Source organism: Rhineura floridana, chromosome 8 (assembly GCF_030035675.1).
Source record: "Rhineura floridana isolate rRhiFlo1 chromosome 8, rRhiFlo1.hap2, whole genome shotgun sequence".
Classification (NCBI taxonomy): Eukaryota; Metazoa; Chordata; class Lepidosauria; order Squamata; family Rhineuridae; genus Rhineura; species Rhineura floridana.
Genome location: NC_084487.1, coordinates 52,842,855 through 52,863,960, shown reverse-complemented (window position 1 = coordinate 52,863,960; position 21,106 = coordinate 52,842,855). Strand labels below are relative to the sequence as shown.

At 39.8% G+C, this 21,106-nt stretch overlaps 1 protein-coding gene across 1 annotated transcript in view; it reads right to left on the bottom strand.

The window, feature by feature from the left end:
- The window catches only part of ANKS1B (ankyrin repeat and sterile alpha motif domain containing 1B), a 573,173-nt gene that overhangs the window by 444,759 nt on the left and 107,308 nt on the right, over positions 1 to 21,106 (bottom strand). The window contains exons 3-4 of the mRNA XM_061582729.1: positions 16,635 to 16,800; positions 1,417 to 1,553 (exon numbers count right to left, since the gene is read on the bottom strand). Coding sequence (XP_061438713.1) covers positions 1,417 to 1,553; positions 16,635 to 16,800 — 303 coding nt within the window. The remainder of the gene's footprint in view (positions 1 to 1,416; positions 1,554 to 16,634; positions 16,801 to 21,106) is intronic.

Sequence of the window (21,106 nt, the reverse complement as noted above, 5' to 3'; positions counted from 1 at the left end):
CATGGAAGCTTTCAAAGGTTTGAAATATTTTACCATGCCAAATGCTGCATCATCTGCAAGGTTGATAAACATGGTCTCTACTTCATTCATTCATTCATACACTCATTCAGAAACACTGGATAAAGTGTTCTGCACTCAAAGAATGCAGTCCTACTGAATTCAGTGGGAACCTAGCCACTGACGTTAATTAAGTCCTGACATTGAATTAGTAATAAACTAATCCAAGAGCACAGCTATTCAATGTTCTGAGTCCATCTGTTGACAATCTCATGATGAAAATAGCATTTAAAAAACTGTTTCCAATTAACTATCACATAACAGCTTGTTCTAACAATAATTTCAATGCCTCTCTGCTTTCATGTGTGCAAGCCACCAAATGGAAAAAATAGCCATGACAGAAAGTGATAAATGGCTAATACAGTAGTGTCTAGAGAGGGGAAATGAAAGATTCTGTAGCCAACAGGAGTTATGCAGTTGGAAAGGGGCATGCATGGACAGCATGAAGCAAATACAGGTGTAACTCCTAGAAAGTCTTGTAGATGAAATAAAATAAATTTCATGGACTATAAAGAAAAACAGTAAATTGAAAATAGAGGTGAATAGAAACTAATAGATAATTTGCAAGCAATGACAGTCAATCAAAATTACGCTTACACGAAATATTCTCCAATTTTGATATTTGCTTCAAAATTAGCATATTTGAATCAGCTGAACTAATTATAATTTTTTAAAAAGACACCTCACCAAAACTTGTGTTGTTTCAATACTGTTTGGCATCCTTTCATTTTGCTGGCTGCTATTTCTTCTGAACTTCATTTCTCTTTTTTTCTTTACCCTCACTGTATTCAGTGAGCCTCATCACTGCTGTTTAATCTGATTGGCTGTGATTCTTTTTAATGGCAACCCTGATATCCTCATGACAGATGCACCACTGTAACCTCCTTTGGAAAAAAATTGCATGGGTTGCCACAGACTGAATCAGAATAAATGTCAGTGAAGGCTGTGGTCAGTGAAGGCAAAAAGGAAGAAAAATGGCAAAGAGAAAAAGCAGGTGCTGGGCAGCAAGGGAGGGCATAGTATATTAATGAAAAATGTAACATGTTTATACAGAAATGTCAAAAATCACCTAAAATAGGAGGTTTCAGACTGTCAAAAAAGAACACAAAAGGTAGGTAAGCTGTTTCTGGTCAGATTAATTCAAATCAAGCTTATAAAAATATTCTAGCATTATTGCTATAGCAAGATTGGGTCTTGGGTTTTTCAGATGCAAACAAAATAGTCTTCTGGTTGGAGGGTATTTAGGGGTTTCATTTCAACATTTTAAAATAATTCATATTATTAAAAATTACTTCTTAGAGTACCATAAGAGAAAAAGTTGATTTTTTTTCATAAAATCAAATATTTCTGACCACCCACCTGAGGACGTATAACTTTCACTATGTTTTTCAGTGCTGTATCTGGTGATGGTGGAGAACAGTCAGGTGTTGGGCCTGCTGAACTGTTTCTATGGTTACTGGTACCTGGTGCAATAATTGCTACTTGAGGTGCATTCTCTGTGAATAAAAATAGTATTGCGGTGATTACAGCATTCTATAGAAAATACATCTAGAAACTGAAAACTGTATTTGAAGGAAAAAGCTATACCTAAAATGGCTTATTGCTATTTTCACCTTTATTATTGTTTATTTTCACTATGAGACATTTGAATCCTATTTTGAAAAGTAGTATGGCACTGATCAAAGGTGTTGCCAAGTATCCAGCAGGGCAAGGCTCATGCAGAAACAGGCTTATGTGTGAGGATTGCCTCACAAGACATGATTTATGTATAGAAAAGAATGCTGGTATATAGTGACCCTACTTTCAGCACTAGTGATATATTCATGATGTACCAGTTGTGTAAATACATCTGAACAGATGGCTGGTGTTGGCAGCTATGGTGAACTCTGTCTGGGGTTGGGGAGACTAATTTCAAGCACCCCTTTTCAGTTCTAATAGGTGATTACTGTCATAACTGATAGTGCTGTCAGGTGGGAGAAATCCTTGTGCACAATAGAATCTACAGAATTTGTGGCTGTGCGAACATATCTCTAGCTCAGGGCCAAAGTCAGTTACTTTGGTTCCTATACTTATCCCAATTTAGCAAATGTACTAACCTATAAAACTCATGGCAGAAATAAGGGGTCTGCAATACATAAAAATGTATTCAGTTCTTTCCTCCCTTTTGCAATAATATTTCTTCATGCAAAACACTCAAGATATACAGCACATTAAACATATGTACATGGATAGCTCTACATCTGAAACAGATGGTGTGGATTAGTGATACTCAGTAACTCGGTAAAGATAGCTAGCAGGTCTTGTACTAGTTTCATCCACATTGTTCTATGTACATCAAGAATGGCACTGTTATGCTGTAGTTTGTTAAGAGTGCTGGCAATTGTAGATCTGTGAGGGGTAAACTACAGTTCCAAGGATTTTCTGGGGGAAATAATGTGCTTTAGATGTATAGTGTGTACATAGTCTTATTCAGTGCCCAAGAGTAAAAATCTTGAAAAAGACACCAAAAGCCTGGATCAATACTGTAGGAAATACATTGACAAACATTTCGTACTTCTAAAAATTAAAGATGCCGGAGAGTTTAGTTTTCTAAACACAGAAGCAAGGAAATGAAAGTATTTTTGTGATCACCATCTTCTGAGTATGTTATTACTAGTGGAACACTAATAACACTTGAAACAAGTTTACTTTGCTACCCTATAAGCTCTCCTATGCATTTGGGCCAAATCACCATCACTACCCAGTATACAAATATATAAAACTTTTCCTAGTTAATATTTCATTTCTGTTCTTCATGTTCCATCATGATTCAAATCCTTTCATCACCACCACCAGTGTTTTAAATTTGAGGATTTCACTAAAAGAGCACTTGGCTTCAGTTAGAACCTTCAAGTAAAATGAATGGTGGGAAATGAATGTATATATCCAAACCTTAAGATCCTCTCTGCAGACCCTGCTCTGGATGCCCCAACCAAATAAAATAAGGTGGGTAACCACCAAGGTTGGCCTTTAGGGTAGTGACTCTCAGATGATGGGAGCTTTGCCAAGTGCTATCTTGGTGGTCCTTTTGGCACCAAGTCAATATCTTTCTGTTTACCCAGGCCTTCTAAACAACTTATGTAGTCTGTGCCTCTCTGTTTTTAAACCTGTGCTTTTGAATTTTGGGATACTGAACACTCTATTTTTGCTGTATTCATTTCATTTTGATTTTCTGTTTTATTTTATATTTACAGTGTGTTTTTATAGTAAGCACCAAGAGAACTTTGTGTTCCAAATACTGAAAATTAAATAAAACATTTGTACATCCAAACACTGAACCCAACCTGGTAATTCAATAACAGAAATTACACTGATAAAGTAATTAAGGAGATGTTAGTAATTCAGATGTTTGTTTGGTTTTATATTCATATATCTGGGAAGTTCTGAACTGAAGGGGAAAGTGTATGAGTAAGCTATTAGTGAGCTATGAGACTTCATAGGAATTAGCTTCATAGGAATCTCCTTGTATAGTTGTACTTTTGCACAAATACATAACCATCCTCAATACAATTCCAAATTTTACGTTATATTTTCAAATACACCTCATTTTTTTAAAATCACAAATGACTTGACTACATTTGACCCTGATATTAAATAGGGGGAGTGTGACCCTGTTATTCTTATGTGATCTCTCAGTGGCTTCTGATAGCATTGACCATGATATTCTTCTGAGCCAGCCTGGTGAGATGGATATCGGCAACACTGTTTTATAGTGGTTCTGATCAGAGTATGGAAGATTACTTTTAAAAAGTAATAAATTACAGTTACAATTACTTGGCCAAAAAAGTAGTAATTACAGTTACAATTACAATTGCTCTGAAAGTAACTGATTACTTTACTTTTTCTCAAAAGTAATCACTACAATTACATTTCAGTTACTTTTTTAAAAAAATGCCTACACGGTGCTGGCCTTGGCTGCTTCACATCTAAGTAGCCTAAAACAATATTAAAACTAAACACACACACACAGGGGGTAGTAGAAGGGTTCAAATCCCCACATAGCCATGAAGCTCACTGGGTGACCTTGGGCCAGTCACTGCCTCCCATTAAAACCCTATTCATAGGGTCACCATAAGTCGCAATCAACTTGAAGGCAGTACATTTTTTATTTTATTTTGAAGAAGATGATTATGATAATGCAGCATTTCAAATTAATTCTGTATGACAAGCATTCCATGCCAAGCTTGGAAAACCAAGGAGGAGGTATAAAATGTAGGCAAAAATACTTTTGACAAAATGCCATTTATCCTTTATATCTATATCTATAATTAACAATACAGCTGAATGATGTATGTAAAGTATTTTTTCTCTTTCCCTTTTTTATTAGTATTTTAGTACTACTGCTAAAGTTCTGATGAAAGAATAAAGCATTCATTAGCCACATTCAAATGGTTAGAACACATCACATAAATTCCACTGAAGTTGGAGTTTTTGCCATAGAAAAGGCAAAAAATGCATACCCTATGATAGCCCAATAGACAATCAGAACTAATATAAAACCCTATTGCTTCTCATTTGCAAATGTTGCAAGATCTAAGGTAATTCTAGATCATGTGAGTTCAGGTGATGCATGTTATGTAAATTTGTATAGATATTAGCAGAGATTGTCAACAGTCTGAGATGTGTGTGTGCCAATGTGTGCGTTTACCTAAGTGGCAGGCTTTTACCCTGCACTGAGATCACTGAGACTTAAGACTTAGTAAAATAAGAAAAGCTATTTTATTTATAGAAATACATAGTAGATAGGAAAGGCATACCTAGTTCTAACTAACTTGGAGGCGCAACACTCAGGTTTGGGAGTTGCCCTCCTGCCTCAGGAGGGAGAGAGCAGAGACAAAGGTGTCTCCTCTCTCTTGGATTACTTTATTGCTTAACTGCATTCTGTGTTTGCCTCTGTAATTCTCACTTTTTTTTACCTACTGTTTGAATGTCTTTTGGGAATGCCTACTGATTATTTGTTATCATTTTGGGCTGATTACCTTCAGCTATTATCTCACCAAAGTTGCATACACATGACAGATTTAAAGCACATTTCCACCACCACCCCAAAAAAGAATCCTGGGAACTGTAGTTTGTTACGGGTGCTGGGAATTGTAGCTCTGTGAGGAGTAAACTACAGTCCCCAAGATTCTTGGGGAAAAGCCATGTGCTTACATGTATGGTGTCTACTGGGAGACTCTTACGGATTGATTCTATACTCCCAGAAGTAAATCCTATTTACTGCTATGGGAATTACTTCCAAGTAAGTATGCTTGGAATTGCAGCTTTTAGGTCATGCTTAATAGCCACCTTGTGTCAAACTGAACAGTTTCCAATCAAATTTAAATACTAACCACGTAAACTGGTCAGAGTGTCATTCCCTCTATTTCTGAAGCTCAGGCTGGAAGTGTTGTTGCTTATGTAGCCATGGTATCACCATCCATACCACACATAATAAGGAGTATTAGTGGGCAAGAGGGAACCCCAAGTGTTGCAGAATACAAAAAAGTGAGAGAGAAAACAGAAAGGGGATGACTCCCAAAACAGCCCAAATGAGTACTGAGCATGCTCTGTTATGAAATGCTCAGTGGCTGTGTGAGTGAGTGAGTGTGTGTGTGTGAGAGAGAGAGATGTCTCAGCTAACAGAAAATTATAGAATAGTAGAGTTGGAAGGAACCTTTAAGGTCATCGAGTCCACACCCCTGCTCAATGCAGGAATCCAAGTTAAAGCACACCTGACAGGCCAGTTCCCCCCACAGAACTCCAGCTGCAGAATTGTCTGAGAAGAGGGGCTGACTGTTAAACCACTCTGGACATTGGAGCTCTGTCGGGAGAATAGGAGTCTCCTAATAACACTCAGCACCCGTCACAAACTACACTTGCCAGGATTCTTTGGGGGAAGTCATGACTGTTTAAAGTGGCATAAATGTCTGGCGTGGGTGTGGCCAGAAGGTCATCCAGCGAGTTCATGGCTGTGGTAAGATATGAACTCAGAATGTCCCAGCTGCACCCAGCATGGAACTACACTTTCAGCAGCAAATACCAGAAAACCAACTAAATGTGTGCTGTCAATGTGCAAAGCATTTGCTGGGGTGCATTTGGGTAGGTGAAGCAGGAGATAGATGGAACGGGCTGTTTTCCATGCTTGCCACTTTACCAGTGCAATGCCCCATGTTTTTCCTTATTGACCTCCATCAGCTAGGGAAAAGTGGCCAGGGAAGGGGTTGCAGATAAAAAGTTTCAGCAGCAAATTACCCCCTCTCATCACTTCTCCCTAACAAAATGCCCCCCACATCAGTAGCAGACACCAGCAGGGAAGTTCTTTTTTGAGTTGTAATTCAGCTCTCGTTCTGTTAATTCCCAAACTACACCAGTTGTCATTTTGACCTACATGCATAGGGAGAAAGACAGTGTAAAAGGTGTGCACAAGGGGGAGGGGATGACAAAGGATTTAGGACTTAAAGATTTAATATTCCATAAGTAGAAAAAAATACCCTATGCAAATGTCTATATTATTGCAGAAAAGTTCAGTTCTACATATGTTTGCCATCTTTTCCTCAAGCACAACTGTTTTTGAGATAACAGTCTTATTCTCTCTTGCCCTTCACCAAAAAGCCATGTTAGTTGTCCAGTATGTGAAATGACTGCAAGCAGGTGCAGCCCAAGACATTTTGCTACTTGAAGCAGAAGAGCAAATGGTGCCCTGCCCCCAAGTCAAGGTCATAGTACCATAGCTTGAAAAGTTATGTTGGCATTTGAGGCAGAAAATCTCACAAGTACCTCTTCCTGACAGTAAATATACAACAACCAAAAATTAAAATAGCTAATAATTTGTTGCATGGTGTCCCAAATTAGTTGCTTGGGGTAGTCATCTCTTGCTGCCTAGTGAGAGTCGCTCTATGAGAGGCACATAACTGAAGCAAAACACACAAACAGAAGTATGAGACTGCACCTACCTCCTAGTCTCTTGCCAGTTCCCAATTTTCACCCTCTCTGGGGGGGTGCAAGGACAAGCGGAGGGGATGCAAAGAGGGTGCAAGGACAAGCGGAGGGGATGCAAAGAGGGTGCAAGGACAAGCCGAGGGAGCAGGGAGAGTAGGCTGGAAAGGGTAACACACACACTCACCTCCACAGCTCTTCACTTCCATTCTGCTGCTTCTGCCTTCTACTCCTCCTTGCCCTCCAGCTCTGTCTGACTCTCCACTTCCTCCCTCATGCCTCCATAGAGCACGAGGGAAGAGCTAAACAGCGCAGAAGCCCAGTTTGAGGCACATATCTTTCCTCCACCATTCCACCAATCACAGCAGCAGATGATTTCCCCTGCTTTCCCCCCCAGTAACGTCCAAATGTAATGCAAAAAAGTTACATTTGCAGCTCAAAAGTAATCAAATTACCACTCGTTCTGTTACATACAAAATGTAACAAAGTTACCCACTCGTTATGCAAAATTGTAACAAATTACAAGTAACTCGTTATTTCTAACGAGTTACTTCCAAGCTCTGGTTCTGATCCTATCTCCTGAAGAGAGTTGCTTTATGCAGCAGAGTTCATTGGACATATAAAAGAATATGAAAGAAAGTGGTGTTTATCTTAAACAAAATAAATTCATTTTATTAAGAAAATACACATGGATAGGAAAGCCTAATCATCTACACTAGCTGAATTCAAATGGTAGGGAGAGAATTGTGGGAAGAAGGAGGAGGACGTGGAAATGATGATAGCCTTGAGAATATCAGTCTAACCAATCAGAAGTATGATTAAACTTGAGGAAAGTAACAAGAAGAGAATTCAAGCAGGGGCCCTTTCAACTAACTATACCTATTACCCCTAATAGTCAACAGATTCAGAGCACACAGCAAGAAAATGCATTGACTGAAGTGAAACTTCCAACATCTCCAGGGTCATCTTCAGAGATGAGCATTGGGTGATTGTCTTTTGGCCTTCTGGCAGTTGTGCTGGGAGTGCCGCAGAGTATCATCTTGTTCCCAATGCTGTTTAACATCTATATGAAGCCCTTGGGAGTGGTCATCAGTAGACTTGGGGCAAGGTGTCAGCAGTATGCTGATGATACCCACCTCTATTTCTCACTAACATCTGAATCGGGAGAGGCCATGCAAGCCCAGGAACAGTTCCTGGACTTGGTGGTGGGCCGGATGAGGGCCTATAAACTGAGTCTGAATCCTAGCAAGATGGAGGCACTGTGGGTTGGTGGTTCCTGAGTTTGGATAATTGGTCAATTGCCTGTTTTGGACAGGGTCATACTTCATCTGCAAGAGCAGGTTCGTAGTCTGGGGGTGCTTCTGGATCCATCTTTGTTGCTAGAGGCACAGGTGACCTCTGTGGCTAGGACTGCCTTTTACTAGCTTCAGTTGGAAAGAGAGCTGTGGCTGTTTCTGGACTGTCTCACACTGTCCAGCCCAGAGCCGAAAGAATGAGGCTGGAGCGTGTGTGCAAGTAAATCTCATTTTATTAGAGTAATGGATACATCAAAAGCATTACGCTTCATAGGAAATCCTAGGCTAACTCACTAAAGACCCTAACTATACTCTAGACATGCTCTGCAGCGTGTGAAGGAAGTTGACTCAGCGACCCCCCCCGAGAGCAGCAGACTTATATAGGAAATGTTTTTGAATGTAATCTCTGACTCCTTCGTAACTCCTGTCTTTGCCCTGTCCGTTTCTCACTGCAACGGGAACGAGGAGACAGGGGCGGCGCCTCCACTCATCCGAAGACACCTGCTACCGAGCAACAGGCTTGAGGTCAAGAGGCGGTGCCTCATTGGAATCCTCCTGCGAACTGCTTGGGAAAGAAGGAGTTGGCACTGCCTCTGAAACTTCCTCCCCCAAGTTCTCTGCCTCAATGGGGGGCGGGGCGCTCGGCTCCTCAGAAAGGACGTTACTCGTGGGAAATGGCTGAAGAGCAGGCTGCCCCCCTCCCGGACGCTCCTGTTCAGACACAACAATCCCCAACTCTGCTTCTTCTGACTGCGGAGGCGCCTGAAATTCATGCCTCCCCCCTTCCTGTCCCTTCTGAGTTGGCTGCAGCGTAACACACACTGTTGTCCATGCACTGGTAACCTCCAGACTGTAATGTGCTCTATGTGGGGCTGCCCTTGAGGTTGGTCTGGAAGCTGCAGCTGGTGCAAAATGCAGTGGTTCAACTGCTCACTGGGGCAGGGTATTGCCAGCATATTACCCCTGCTGCTGAAAGAATTGCACTGGCTGCCTATTAGCTACCAGGGTAAGTTCAAGGTTTTAGTTTTGGTCTACAAAGCCCTACGTAGCTTGGGACCAGGATACCCCTTATACATCCAGTCAATCACTACACTCTGCAGGTGAGAGCCTCTGCGCATACCATTTTATCAGGAGGTCCATTCTGCACAACAGAGGAAGCAGATCTTTAGTGTTATGGCACTATGGATTTCTCTCTCTTTAAATATTAGACAGGCACCATCTCTGTTATTTTTTTGGTGCCTACTGAAGACCTTCCTCGTTCAACAAGCCTTTTAAGTAGAGACCTTATCCCAGTCTGCGTCTGTGCTGGAATTGCTTTTTTAGATGTTTTAAAAGTTGTTTTTAAAGAATGTTTTTAAGATGTTTTGTTTTAATGTGTTTTAAAGTCTTTTGTTTTTAAGATGTTTGAAGTGTTTTTAGTGTTTTTGATTGCTGTCCTGGGCTCCTTCTGGGAGGAAGAGTGGGATATAAATTTAATAAATAAATAAATCAGTAAAGTGTGCTTTGCAAGTCCGATAAGGTTTCAGTTCTTGACAACCAATTCTGCAACTGTGTAAGTAAGGAGTAAGAAGTTTAACATTTTAACCAAAGAACAGTACATTGGTTTGAAGAGATCAAAGGAAAAAATGCTGTATAAGTGTTTCAATTTGATCAAAGGCATGTACTAAATGCAATGCAATTAGGGATATGCAAATAGTTTTCTAAGTAAAGTGTTGTGCAAAAAGTATACCACACATTGCACTCGTTCATAAGCAACACACTAAGGCAAACCTTGGATTACTGAGGCCACAGGAACATGCAGGCTCCCAGAGAGGAACCAACAGCCATTATGCTCTCCCCAGTCCTTTTTACTGCTGCACTGTACTAAGCTAAACCAAGGTGCATGATATCATCTAAACTGGGTCTAGGATAAAGTTATCTGCTCACTACCCATGAGCTATAGCCAACAATTGTTCTTGGCTACAAATTGTGGTTAATGAGGAGACAGATTCATCCCAATCCTAGTTTGGATGACATGGAAAGCCAAATTTTGGCTCATCTTACCACAGTGTAAAAGTACCAAGGAGGAGCAAAGTGGCTGGGAGCTATTCTCTGGGAGCCCACATGTTTGCACAGTTTTGCTAAGCCAAAGTTTGGCTTAGAATGCTGTGTGAACCAGATCAGTGTCAGGGAACACAAATATTTGTTGACACTTTTCCTTTGTGGACACAATCTAATAATCAAAAGAGTTGATAGAGGGTTGCCACATTTTTAATATGGCAGATTACAGTCATTACAGTCCTTGTGAAAATTTAGTATTCTTTAAAAAACCTAAACGCCACACTGGGAAATAGTGGGAATTGGCAGTACCAAATGATTTGGGTGTGATAGGTTTATTAGAAATCACCCCTACATAACTTGTGACTCCACAAGTCACAGTCCACCAGCCCTGCATGTGCATGTATTCTAGAGGGAGGCTGGGATAGTGGAAGCTCTTTTGCACATTCATAGGCCATGGATTTTAAATTGTGCATCAGAGACTGCTGCCGAGGACTAGAAGTGCTAGGGGCAGGTAGTAGCAAGGAGCTGTCTCTACCACAGTGCTTGTTTAGTTTCTAAGTGAAAAATAAAATAAAGCTATATGGAAAAAAGGAAGAAAGAAAAGCTGCCACTTTGGGTATAAAACAGAATTTTGCATAGATCACATATTAAAGGGGAGAAAAATTTCAATGGCCACAATCCAGAGTAGCAAATATGCATATTTCTGGATGTGACAGACAACAAAAATATTCCTAGAAAGAACTGAAAGAGCAGATGGAAGATCCAAAGATGAACCAAAGGGTAAGAGAAAACAGATTGCATTTATTGTTTTGATTATTTGTTGTGCTGTACAAAATGAAATCACTGTTGTTCTGACCAGGACTGTAAATACATAGCTGCATAGCTATAACAAGCCTGATATTGTCTCTGGTTGTTATTTTGGGGTAGTGTTTGGAATTAATTACCAGTGAAATGCTTCTAGTGGCAGTAGGGGGTCTGCTTAGTTGCTTTCTCTTATCATACAAAAGAGTATGAGCATGAGGATTACCAGTGTTGTATTTCTCTTCATCTTCCACCTGCAGAAATAGACCCTGAAATTGCTTCAAGTATGCAGGAGCTTACTAATGTCAGCCAACTGTCTGGAACAATAATTCTCATTAGGTACAAATGAGGAATAATAGTCCATTTCCTTAGTAATTCATAAATATCAAATAGAGCATTCAAAACAATGCTACACAGTTGTTCGTGTATATTTCTCTCTTGCAAATTCTAAATAATCTTTCTTATACACAAAGTGGAATATAATTAGAAACAATGGGTGATATCCAGAGTAGACCTAGACTCAGAGTAAGTGTAAAGCTTCCAAGGAATAGATAACATTCAATAACTGCCATCACAAAACACCCCCTGCTATGAGCATTAGAAGATAGATCACACATGGAACCAGAGCAAGTTTTCCTTACAGATCTTAAACTGTATTAGTATAATTATTTGTGCTCCTGCACACCTTCTGCTCTTCCCTCATCCTTTCAGACAGTCTGATTAAGAGGTTATTTCTGTTTGACACAAAAATCAGCTTGTTGTTACTGCTAAACTTGCAAGCTAACCAAGATTGCAAACCACAGTTTGAAGCTGGTTTGCAATCTCCTTTGGATGTAACAGCAAACTATGATTGTGCAAAAGAGGAAGCAACTCACTGAATTATAGTGTGTCAGAGAAGGAGGAAGCCCATGAGCTGAACTGAACTGTGTCACTCTGTTGAACTGTGGCCCAAAAGTCAGTTAAAAATATCTCAGTCATATACTTGAAGTCTGCTGCATGTCCTTGTGAACATTTATGGAAGGGCATGAAGTTTGTCGGCTGTGGTCATTGCCAAATGCTTCGACCCTTATTTCAATTCTGCTTGACCTTCTATACATCGATTGATAAAATCCAGGACTATATGGCAAGTGCATTGTAAGGGATGTCAGCACAGAGCGAGCAATTTCTTTACAAATGTTTGCTCTGTGTAATATGAAGAATATCGGTGTGGGGAAGGGTGACTTAGCCTGTGCCTGCTTTTGAGACGGGCTCCTGCCTCAAAAGAAGCTTATTCAGATATATCAGTCAGTTTTTTCTTTTTTTTTTTGACTGATTAAACTTCTCCCGGGTAGGGAGAAACGAAGAGATTAACCTCAAAGCCTATTTTTGTTGGGACGACCAGATCTCATTAATTTATGGGACGAGGTCCAGCCGACGAAGGTGGGACGGATTTTCAACAGCAAGCTCTATCTGTTAAAGCGAACGTTCATCTTATCTTCTAAGAGAGAACGCACTAACAGGCAAGCACCCTTCTTTCTATATTTTTCTTTTACTTGACTTAAATTGTTGCTGTTTAAAAGAGATTTGCCAGATTGATCGGTTTTTGACATCTCACTGGGGAGCCGTAACTTCTCTCTGCTACGCACTAATTAATAGCTTATCTCTGTTTTTGTTGCAAAAAGCTGTCCTGGATTTGCATTCTAAAGATACACACAGAAGAGGGATTTCTATTCCAGATTTTTATTTTGAAAAATATTATACTGTTTTGAGACTACTCTCTTTTTGGTCTATTTTATTTTGACGAATCTGTTTCTTGACGATTGCCATTAATTGTTTCGATCCTGGGAACTGCATTTTGTTTACTTAACTATTGGAGAGATAAGGCTGTCTGCTCTGTTTATACTGTGATGTCACCAAGTTTGGAGTATTAACCCAATTGTTGCTGAAATAAGAAGTGGTTTTCCTATATTTTTCTTTTAAAATGGCAATTAAGAAAGTGGCTGAGAATCTGGAAATAACTATGTTTCAGAAAATAATGGATGAGATTGAGATAACGAAAATTGAATTGAGTAAAATGAAGCAGGAGATTAAAGATATAAGGGTCCCTGTGAGAGAGGTGACCCTGGAAGGGGTCCCTGTGAGAGAGGAGACCCCGGAGATTGGAACAGGGGTCCCTGTGAGAGAGGAGACCCTGGAGACTGGAATAGGGGTCCCTGTGAGAGAGGAGATCCCGGAGATTGGAACAAACGTGGAACAGGAACAAGATTTGGAGTCTATGGACTTTAGAAATAAAATCTATGGTTTGGAACTCAATGTTATCTCTGAAGAAATTAATGAAGATTCTAGAGATAAAGTTATCAATGGCATGGATTATCTTCTGGACTGGAATGATGTGATGGAGCCCAATATAGAGAAAATCTATGGAATTAACTGCAGCCATGTGACAATGGAAAAACTTTTAAGAGATGACCCAGTGTATTTTGAAAAAAAGAACAGAGATATGATTTTACAGCAGTATTTCAGCAACCTATTCAGAATGGATGGCAAGAAAATATTTGGGATAGAGGTAATTCCCATCAGACTCTTACTATATGACTATGGCTTTGACAGCAAGATTATTATGGAATACTGATAATGGAAGATTGGATATTGAAATTACTGGACTTAACAAGACTACTGAAGATGGAAGATGGAAAATGGAACTAATAGAGATAATAGAACAATGGCTACTGAAATTACTGAACCTAACAGATTCTGATGTGATGGATTAATTGAAATGTTTATTTTGACTATGGTTATGACAATAAGATTATCATAATTAGTAATGAGATGGATTAATCGATATGCTTATCTGGAAAAAAAAATTGATAGATATATTTCTTAAAGAATTGAAACCTCTCTTTGACTTTTTGTGGAAAGAATAAAGTAATGTTTATGAGATTTGATGATTAAGTAAGATAACTACTGGAGGAAAGTGATTTTATAATATGACTTAAGAGACAGGATTGCTATATATTATAGACTTATAACTGATTTGATCTTTGACAAATGGGAAGTCAATATTTTACTCTTTATTTTTTATTTTTGTTTTTTTTTTCTTTTTTTCTTTTTGTTTAACTATTTTTGATTTTGTTTTTTGTCTTTGAATGTTTTATGATTTTGTCTTGTATGTTTTATGAAAATCTGAATAAAAATTATTGAAAAAAAAAAAAAAAAAAGAATATCGGTGTGTGCTTTTAGTGGACAGTGATGAAAACTGGAGAATGAAAAAATAGGGAATAGGGGTTTTTTTCAGACCAGGAATGTGTATATGTGCATTCCTAGAAGTGCAGTAAATTTTCTGCAAATCCAGCAAAATTTTATGGCTTGTATTTTTAAAAAACAAATGTGGATAAATGATTTACAGAATATCTGGATAATACAAATATTTATATACAGTAATAATTATCTGGCGAATTTAGCAACCAAAAAGCAACCAATGATTGATATTATTTAAGTTTTTGGCTAAGATTTCACAAAGCAATGGTAATTTCTATGATATGATTGACTATAGTTTTATTTTATTTTTACCAGGTTGAATTTGTCATATAATGGCGGCATATGAACTAATAGGCCTAGCAGAAGTGTCTAGAAGTTATCCAGGTGCTGCTCTGGAACAGGAAAATTATGTAAGTGAGGTAACATCTGTCACTGAAGAAAGGCAACTGAATTAACTTAAAAGTCATGTGGGAGACAAATAGCTGAAAATGAACTGTGAATTTTTTTTAAAGTGAAAATAAATGAAAATGGAAAAAAGTAATTCAATTTTTAAATACCAGCTCTACCAAACTACTTTCTATCTAAATGTTGACAAAAAACACACACAGTCAGACAAGCATGAGAAGCCAAACACCCAACTTCAATGATACTAATTTGTGTGCAATAATAATAATAATAATAATAATAATAATAATAATTTATATAACACCATCAGATGCACATGGCACTGTACATAAAATGAAACAAAAATAAAGAAGAGTCATTTGTGTATAGACCTCCAACAGCAGAGGCACAGATAAATAAAGCCTGCATGTAGCAATAAGGTAATACATATCTGAATCCATTAAAGGGCTTGTGCAGCAGAGAGCAGTCATTCCATTTATTTGTGCCTAGATTACATTTTGCAATTCCAGTAATATAACAGACATGGCAACTTGGAAAGAGACACAATAAATGTAACCAAGTGTTTTATTCACCATTTTGAAATATAATACCATATTAAATACCAGGTTATCAAACTCAGTAACAAAAAGAACAATACTCACACTGGTCATGTGAGATAGGACTGTCCCAAAGCTCCCCCTACCTTGTCTCATCCCATCCCCATCCTGACAAGCACTGCACCGCCACCAGGAGGATACCGCTGCCTCCACCCCCCTTCATGAGCACTCTTGCATCTTTGGGTTATTTACTCCTAGATAGCACCACTACCACTTTCCTTTTAGTTTAACTAGGTCTAGGTAGGAAAGAGATCCAGACCTGCAGTATGTATAGAGATCTGAGGGGAGAAATGCTTTTGCAGACTCCTGCCTTGCTTGCAAGGAAGCCAGAGTTCAATCTGCAATTCCCATGCATCTCCTTGAAAGCAAAGAGCAGCCTTTCCCAACCAGTGTGCCTCCAGATGTTGTTGGACCACAACTCCCATCAGCCTCAGCCAATGGTCAGGAAAGATGGGAGTTGTGGTCCAACAACACCTGGAGGCACACTGGTTGGGAAAGGCTGGCATAGAGCATGGTCAAACTGGCAAGGCAAGTGAACAAGACCAGGTCCTGGGTCTAGGCAAAAACTTAACTCCTGAATTCAAATCAAAAGAATAATTTATTTAAATCAATACAATCAGTATATGTGAGGGGAAGAAACAATAAGTTGCTTTAAAAGGAACATACAAAGCTGCCTCATAGCTAGACAGACCATTGGTCCATCTAGCTCAGTGTTGTCCACACTGATTGGCAGTGGCTCTCCAGGGTTTTACACAGGGAATCTTTCCCAAGGATGCCAGGGATTGAAACAGGGACCTTCTGCCTGCAAAGCAGCTGCTCTACCACTGAGCTACAACATTTTCCTACAGGAAAAAAAGAGCATATATTCACTTTCTAAGGCACCCTTAGCAGTTTACAAATTATCTTCAGCTGACATGCAAAATAATATGGATCATCCAAGGTGAAAAATGGGACCCAGAAATCAAAATGGTACCATTTTAACTCTGGAGATTCAAGGGGGAGGCTGGTCTAGTAGGAAGGGGAACCATCACTCAGGAGAAGCCAGCTCTACTTGGCATCACTGATATTCATTACATACACAGATGGGAATTTGGTCATTAGTGTTTGCTCCCCGCTATGGGCACACAGTATCTACCGATACATCAAAGACATCAGCAGAGTATGTAGCACATTGCTAATCAAAATCTGTGCATTACATAATGACAGAATGAGCTAATTATAAGGTAAAATGCCAGCAACACTTTACCTGTCTTTGAGGAATGTCCTCTTGTTATTTCTAAAGAGCAGGGTTTCTTTGTAACTGTCATATCCAGAAAATCACAGAGATCATTCTCATTTTCTACAGGACATGCATCAGAAGAAGCAGATGGCACTGCTTCCAGTGTATAACTCCTCTTCTTTGGAAAGGACTCCTGAAATATAGAAATACAGTGGCATAATGAAGAGGGCCTTTTGAAGACAGCAATTATTTAGTTTTTTTAGTTATTGTAATTTAATTTATATCCCACACCTTCCTCCAAAGGAGCCCAAGGCAGCAAAAGTGTGTGTGTGTGTGTGTGTGTGTGTGTGTGTGTGTGTGTGTGTGTGTGTGTGTGTGTGTGTGTGTGTGTGTGTGTGTGTGTGTGTGTGTGTGTGTGTGTGTGTGTGTGTGTGTGTGTGTGTGTGAGAGAGAGAGAGAGAGAGAGAGAGAGAGAGAGAGAGAGAGAGAGAGAGAGAGAGAGAGAGAGAGAGAGAGAGAGAATGGACCTGTCATAAATAAAGTTCTAAAATTACAAGATAATTGTGCAATTATATACATGTCTATATAGGCAGATATAAATCCCATTGAGTTAACAGGGCTTAATCCCAGGAAAGTGTGCATAGATGTGTATAATCATCCAATACACATCAATTGAGAAGTAAGCCTCACTGAGTTAAATGGGACTGACTCCCAGAGAGTGTGTATAGGATTGCAGCCTAAGTATGCAAAGGGTTTCTGTCCCAAGAAGCCAAATTTACAGTGTAAATTTTGACTATGTTGAAGAACAACAGAGGATGGTAAGTGAAAAATAAAAATGCATTAAAATCTTTTACCATGTTTCATTATTCCTATGTCTAAGCAGAAAGTGATCTTGTTCAATATTCTTGACAGTTTGCAAGGGTTATTTCCCCAGCTGATATAAACAGGACTTCTATATATCTATGCTGGTAAATGGATATAACACATATTCAAGAAATCTGTTAGCTGTTGTCTGAGTAATATACCTAAAATCCTGACTTTCATTAGAATCTAATTTTAGTTAATTAGATATGATTTAGTCTTCAGTTTCTACAAATTAATCTGAAATGACAGAGCTGTCCAAGGTTACATGCATATGATTGCATATCAGTTACTTAGCACTGAATGGTTGAAACTATCAAAAACGCTCTAAAGTATGTTCCAAATATTGAAAGTGCTAGTACTAATAGTGTGATGGCAACAACTGATATTTATTTATTTACAGCAGATGACATCCAATGTTAGTCATCATAGTAATATGTCCATTCATTTCAAAAGGTCTACTTGAAGTATGACTTAGCAAGATATCACCCAGCATTTTTATCCCACCTATTAACAATCAGTTACCTGAATAGTGACTTTTTTCAACCATAAAATACAAATATCTTCTTATATCTATATTTTTGTAAGCCTGTAACTGTCACACTGAAGTTCACTTTGCCACAGACAGGGGTACTGCGAAGTGCAGTGTGGCCATGCTGTGCCAGGCTCAAGGCCATGTGCTGGGGGGAAGGTAGGTAGGCAGGCAGGTAGACAGACAAGACCTAGAGGAGAATGGCAGAGCAAGTCAGTGGGTAAGTGAGTGGTGAGTGGCAGCCTGGGGGGCCTGCTTAATGGGAGGCCTGGGCATCACTACTGCAAGGCCTCCCTTTCCTCCAGGCTCAGTGGGGGGGGGGACAAACACACTGACCTGAGAACAGGACAGTGAGTGTGCAGCAGCACACACCAGCAGACAGCAGTCTGGGTGAGCTGCAGAGCCACTCCATGGGAAGCCTCATTTCCACCAGGCTGTGGGAGGGGGGGAGGAAGGAGGGTGTGTGAGACTGAGCATGGAGGGAGGAGGTGCCTTGGTGACCTGCCAGAGGGAGGAGGGAAAGCCTTGGCAACCTGGGGAAGGGGGAGGCGCCTTAGCAACTTGGGGAAGGAGCCTTGGCAACCTGAGGAAGGGGGAGGTATCTTAGTGACCTAGGGAAAGGGGGAAGTGCCTTAGCAACTTGCGGAAGTTGGTGACCTGGGGGAATGGGAGGGGGAAGGTGCCTTAGAGATCTGGGGGAGGGGTTGGTGCATGAACCATGAAGGGGTGGAGTTCCTAGTACAATATGTATACAGTAGAATGAAAAACAAGGTAAAACAGCAACAATTGGAGTACTCATCAGCAAAAGGAGAGAATATCAATTACCTTGCCATTCTGGCAGAGGACATCACCACTCCTGCTCTGAAAAAAGTTTGTGAGTGGTGCTTCCAACCCACCCCCTCAATTACACCACTGCTTACAGCTTTGTGGATATATGAATGAAGCCTCTGAGTGGCCTTGGCTTACTGCACTTGTATTGCAACTCTGTAGTTAAAACACCACTGTAATTCTTTATGGACAATGGATTTTTGGAGGGGGGAGTCTCTCTGCACACCATTTATAATCAATTTTGAAAATACCTCATCCAATTTTTTACACTTTCTTCGTAAGGAAAGTGCTCCACACCACAATCATTTTGTAATTTATACAACTCTATTACAATAACGATATATATAGAATTTGCATTTTTCACAGCTGCCACGTATTGGGTTGATATTTTCATTGAGCTAAGTTAGCTGCACCAGTTTAGATCCAGGGTATAGATTAAGGATAATGTGATTGTGAATGTGCATATGATCTTTCCATGAAGAGGGAATTGTACACATTTCCTGGTCAATATACATACTCTCCAACATGCCTTGAGGACTATGCATAGCTCAACAGGATTTTGCAGATTCTTAGGGAATTATGGGAGGAATGGCAGGATATAAATTCAATAAATAAATAAATAAATAAATAAATAATTTCCAATAGGCCTTCAGGAATATGCATGCTCAACAGATTCTCTGTGCGGTATACACATTCTGTGGTCAATATGCATATTCTCCAGTAAACATGCCCTTTGTCTCTATTTCTAGTCCAGAGGAGGACATCTTATTGCCTCCTGGCCACATGCAGCCCACTATGCCCCTCCCACAAATCAACCAATCAGCAGAAAGAGTGTGTGGCCACAGTCTCCTTTTGCCTGCTGATCAGCATGTGCACAACATGCTTGTTGCTATGCACATTAGCCGCTCAACTTGTATTACACCTAACATATATACAAAGTAGATTTTTTGAACAAATGTGCATCACTTCACACTCATTTGCCATTTTGTTTCCCATTCACCCAGTTTGAGATATCCAGTTGGAGCTCTTTGCAGTCTGCTTCAGTTTTCGCTATCCTGAATAATTTGCTCTGATCTGCAAGCCCAACCACTTCACTGCTCAGCTTTCTACTCCAGTTCATTTCTGAACAAGTTAAACAGCAGCAGTCCCATTTCAGAAATCAGCAGGTGAAGTTTTTCATGGCAGAGAGGCAAGAGCACATGCTAACTGCTACAGATCAATCTGCTGTTCAAGGGACAGTTAGAACGACTGCTTCAAAACTCGAAATTCTACTAAACCAGCTAGGAAGGCAACAGTACACACATCAGTCCAGAGCTGTGCCATAAAGAAGTTGCATTGTACTTCAGTTACTTGGGGGAATTAGCAAGAACAACTAGCCCAACAACCACTGAGTCCCAATTTGGGTTCGGAAGAAAGTTGTCTACTGCCTGGAGGAATAAACTGGTTGTGTGGCTTGAATCGCCAAAATGCAAAACTTAGAGAAGAGTAAAATTGTTAATTCAAGTAAAACTTTATCAGCTTAACAACTCAATTTCCCTGGGCTAATAGCTTACAATGAAATTGTTTCTGAGCTAGAGATAGACAGAGGGAGGGAATCTTACTGTTACTGTATAAGGAATGGGGAGTGGTGTTAGGAATCTGGCAGACTGCAATGGAGACCTAGATGCACCAGGGGAAGCCTGAATGCAAATGACAGGGATTTGGGCCATGCAAAAGTAGAAAAGACAGTGATATCTAGTGAAATGAAGGAGATATGGAAGAGCCAAAAAACTAAGTTACCTGTTCCAAGGTGTGAAGAAGGAATGTTTTCCCTCACAATAACTCTAGAATTGAGGGCTGGGACTAGATGCCAAAGCTCATTGTGTGGCTAAGCATAAGTCCATCAGACACAAACCACAGCCTGCAGATGTTGGAAAGAAGAGTAAGATTCACACAGGATAATGGTGATGATGTGGAGTGGGACTGAAGGTAGGCATACCTTTCTAGATTGCCCTACAGCCCTGCACAGTGAAGTATCCAAAGGAAAACCTGGGTTCTTTAGAGCCCTCCCAATACTAAAAGTTACTTTAGGAGACAACATGGGCTTCATGTTCCATTAAGTACCTGACTAACTCAAATAAAATAAAAGTCAGAAAACATTGGGGGGTGGGGGGTGGAATGCTTTCCAAATAGAGGAAAGGATGCAAGAAAATGGAGCAATGAGGGGGGAGAGTTGGCTGGACTTGGAGCAGCCTGCCCTTGTTGAGGGTCCCACAAAGATAAAACAGACTGAATAAAC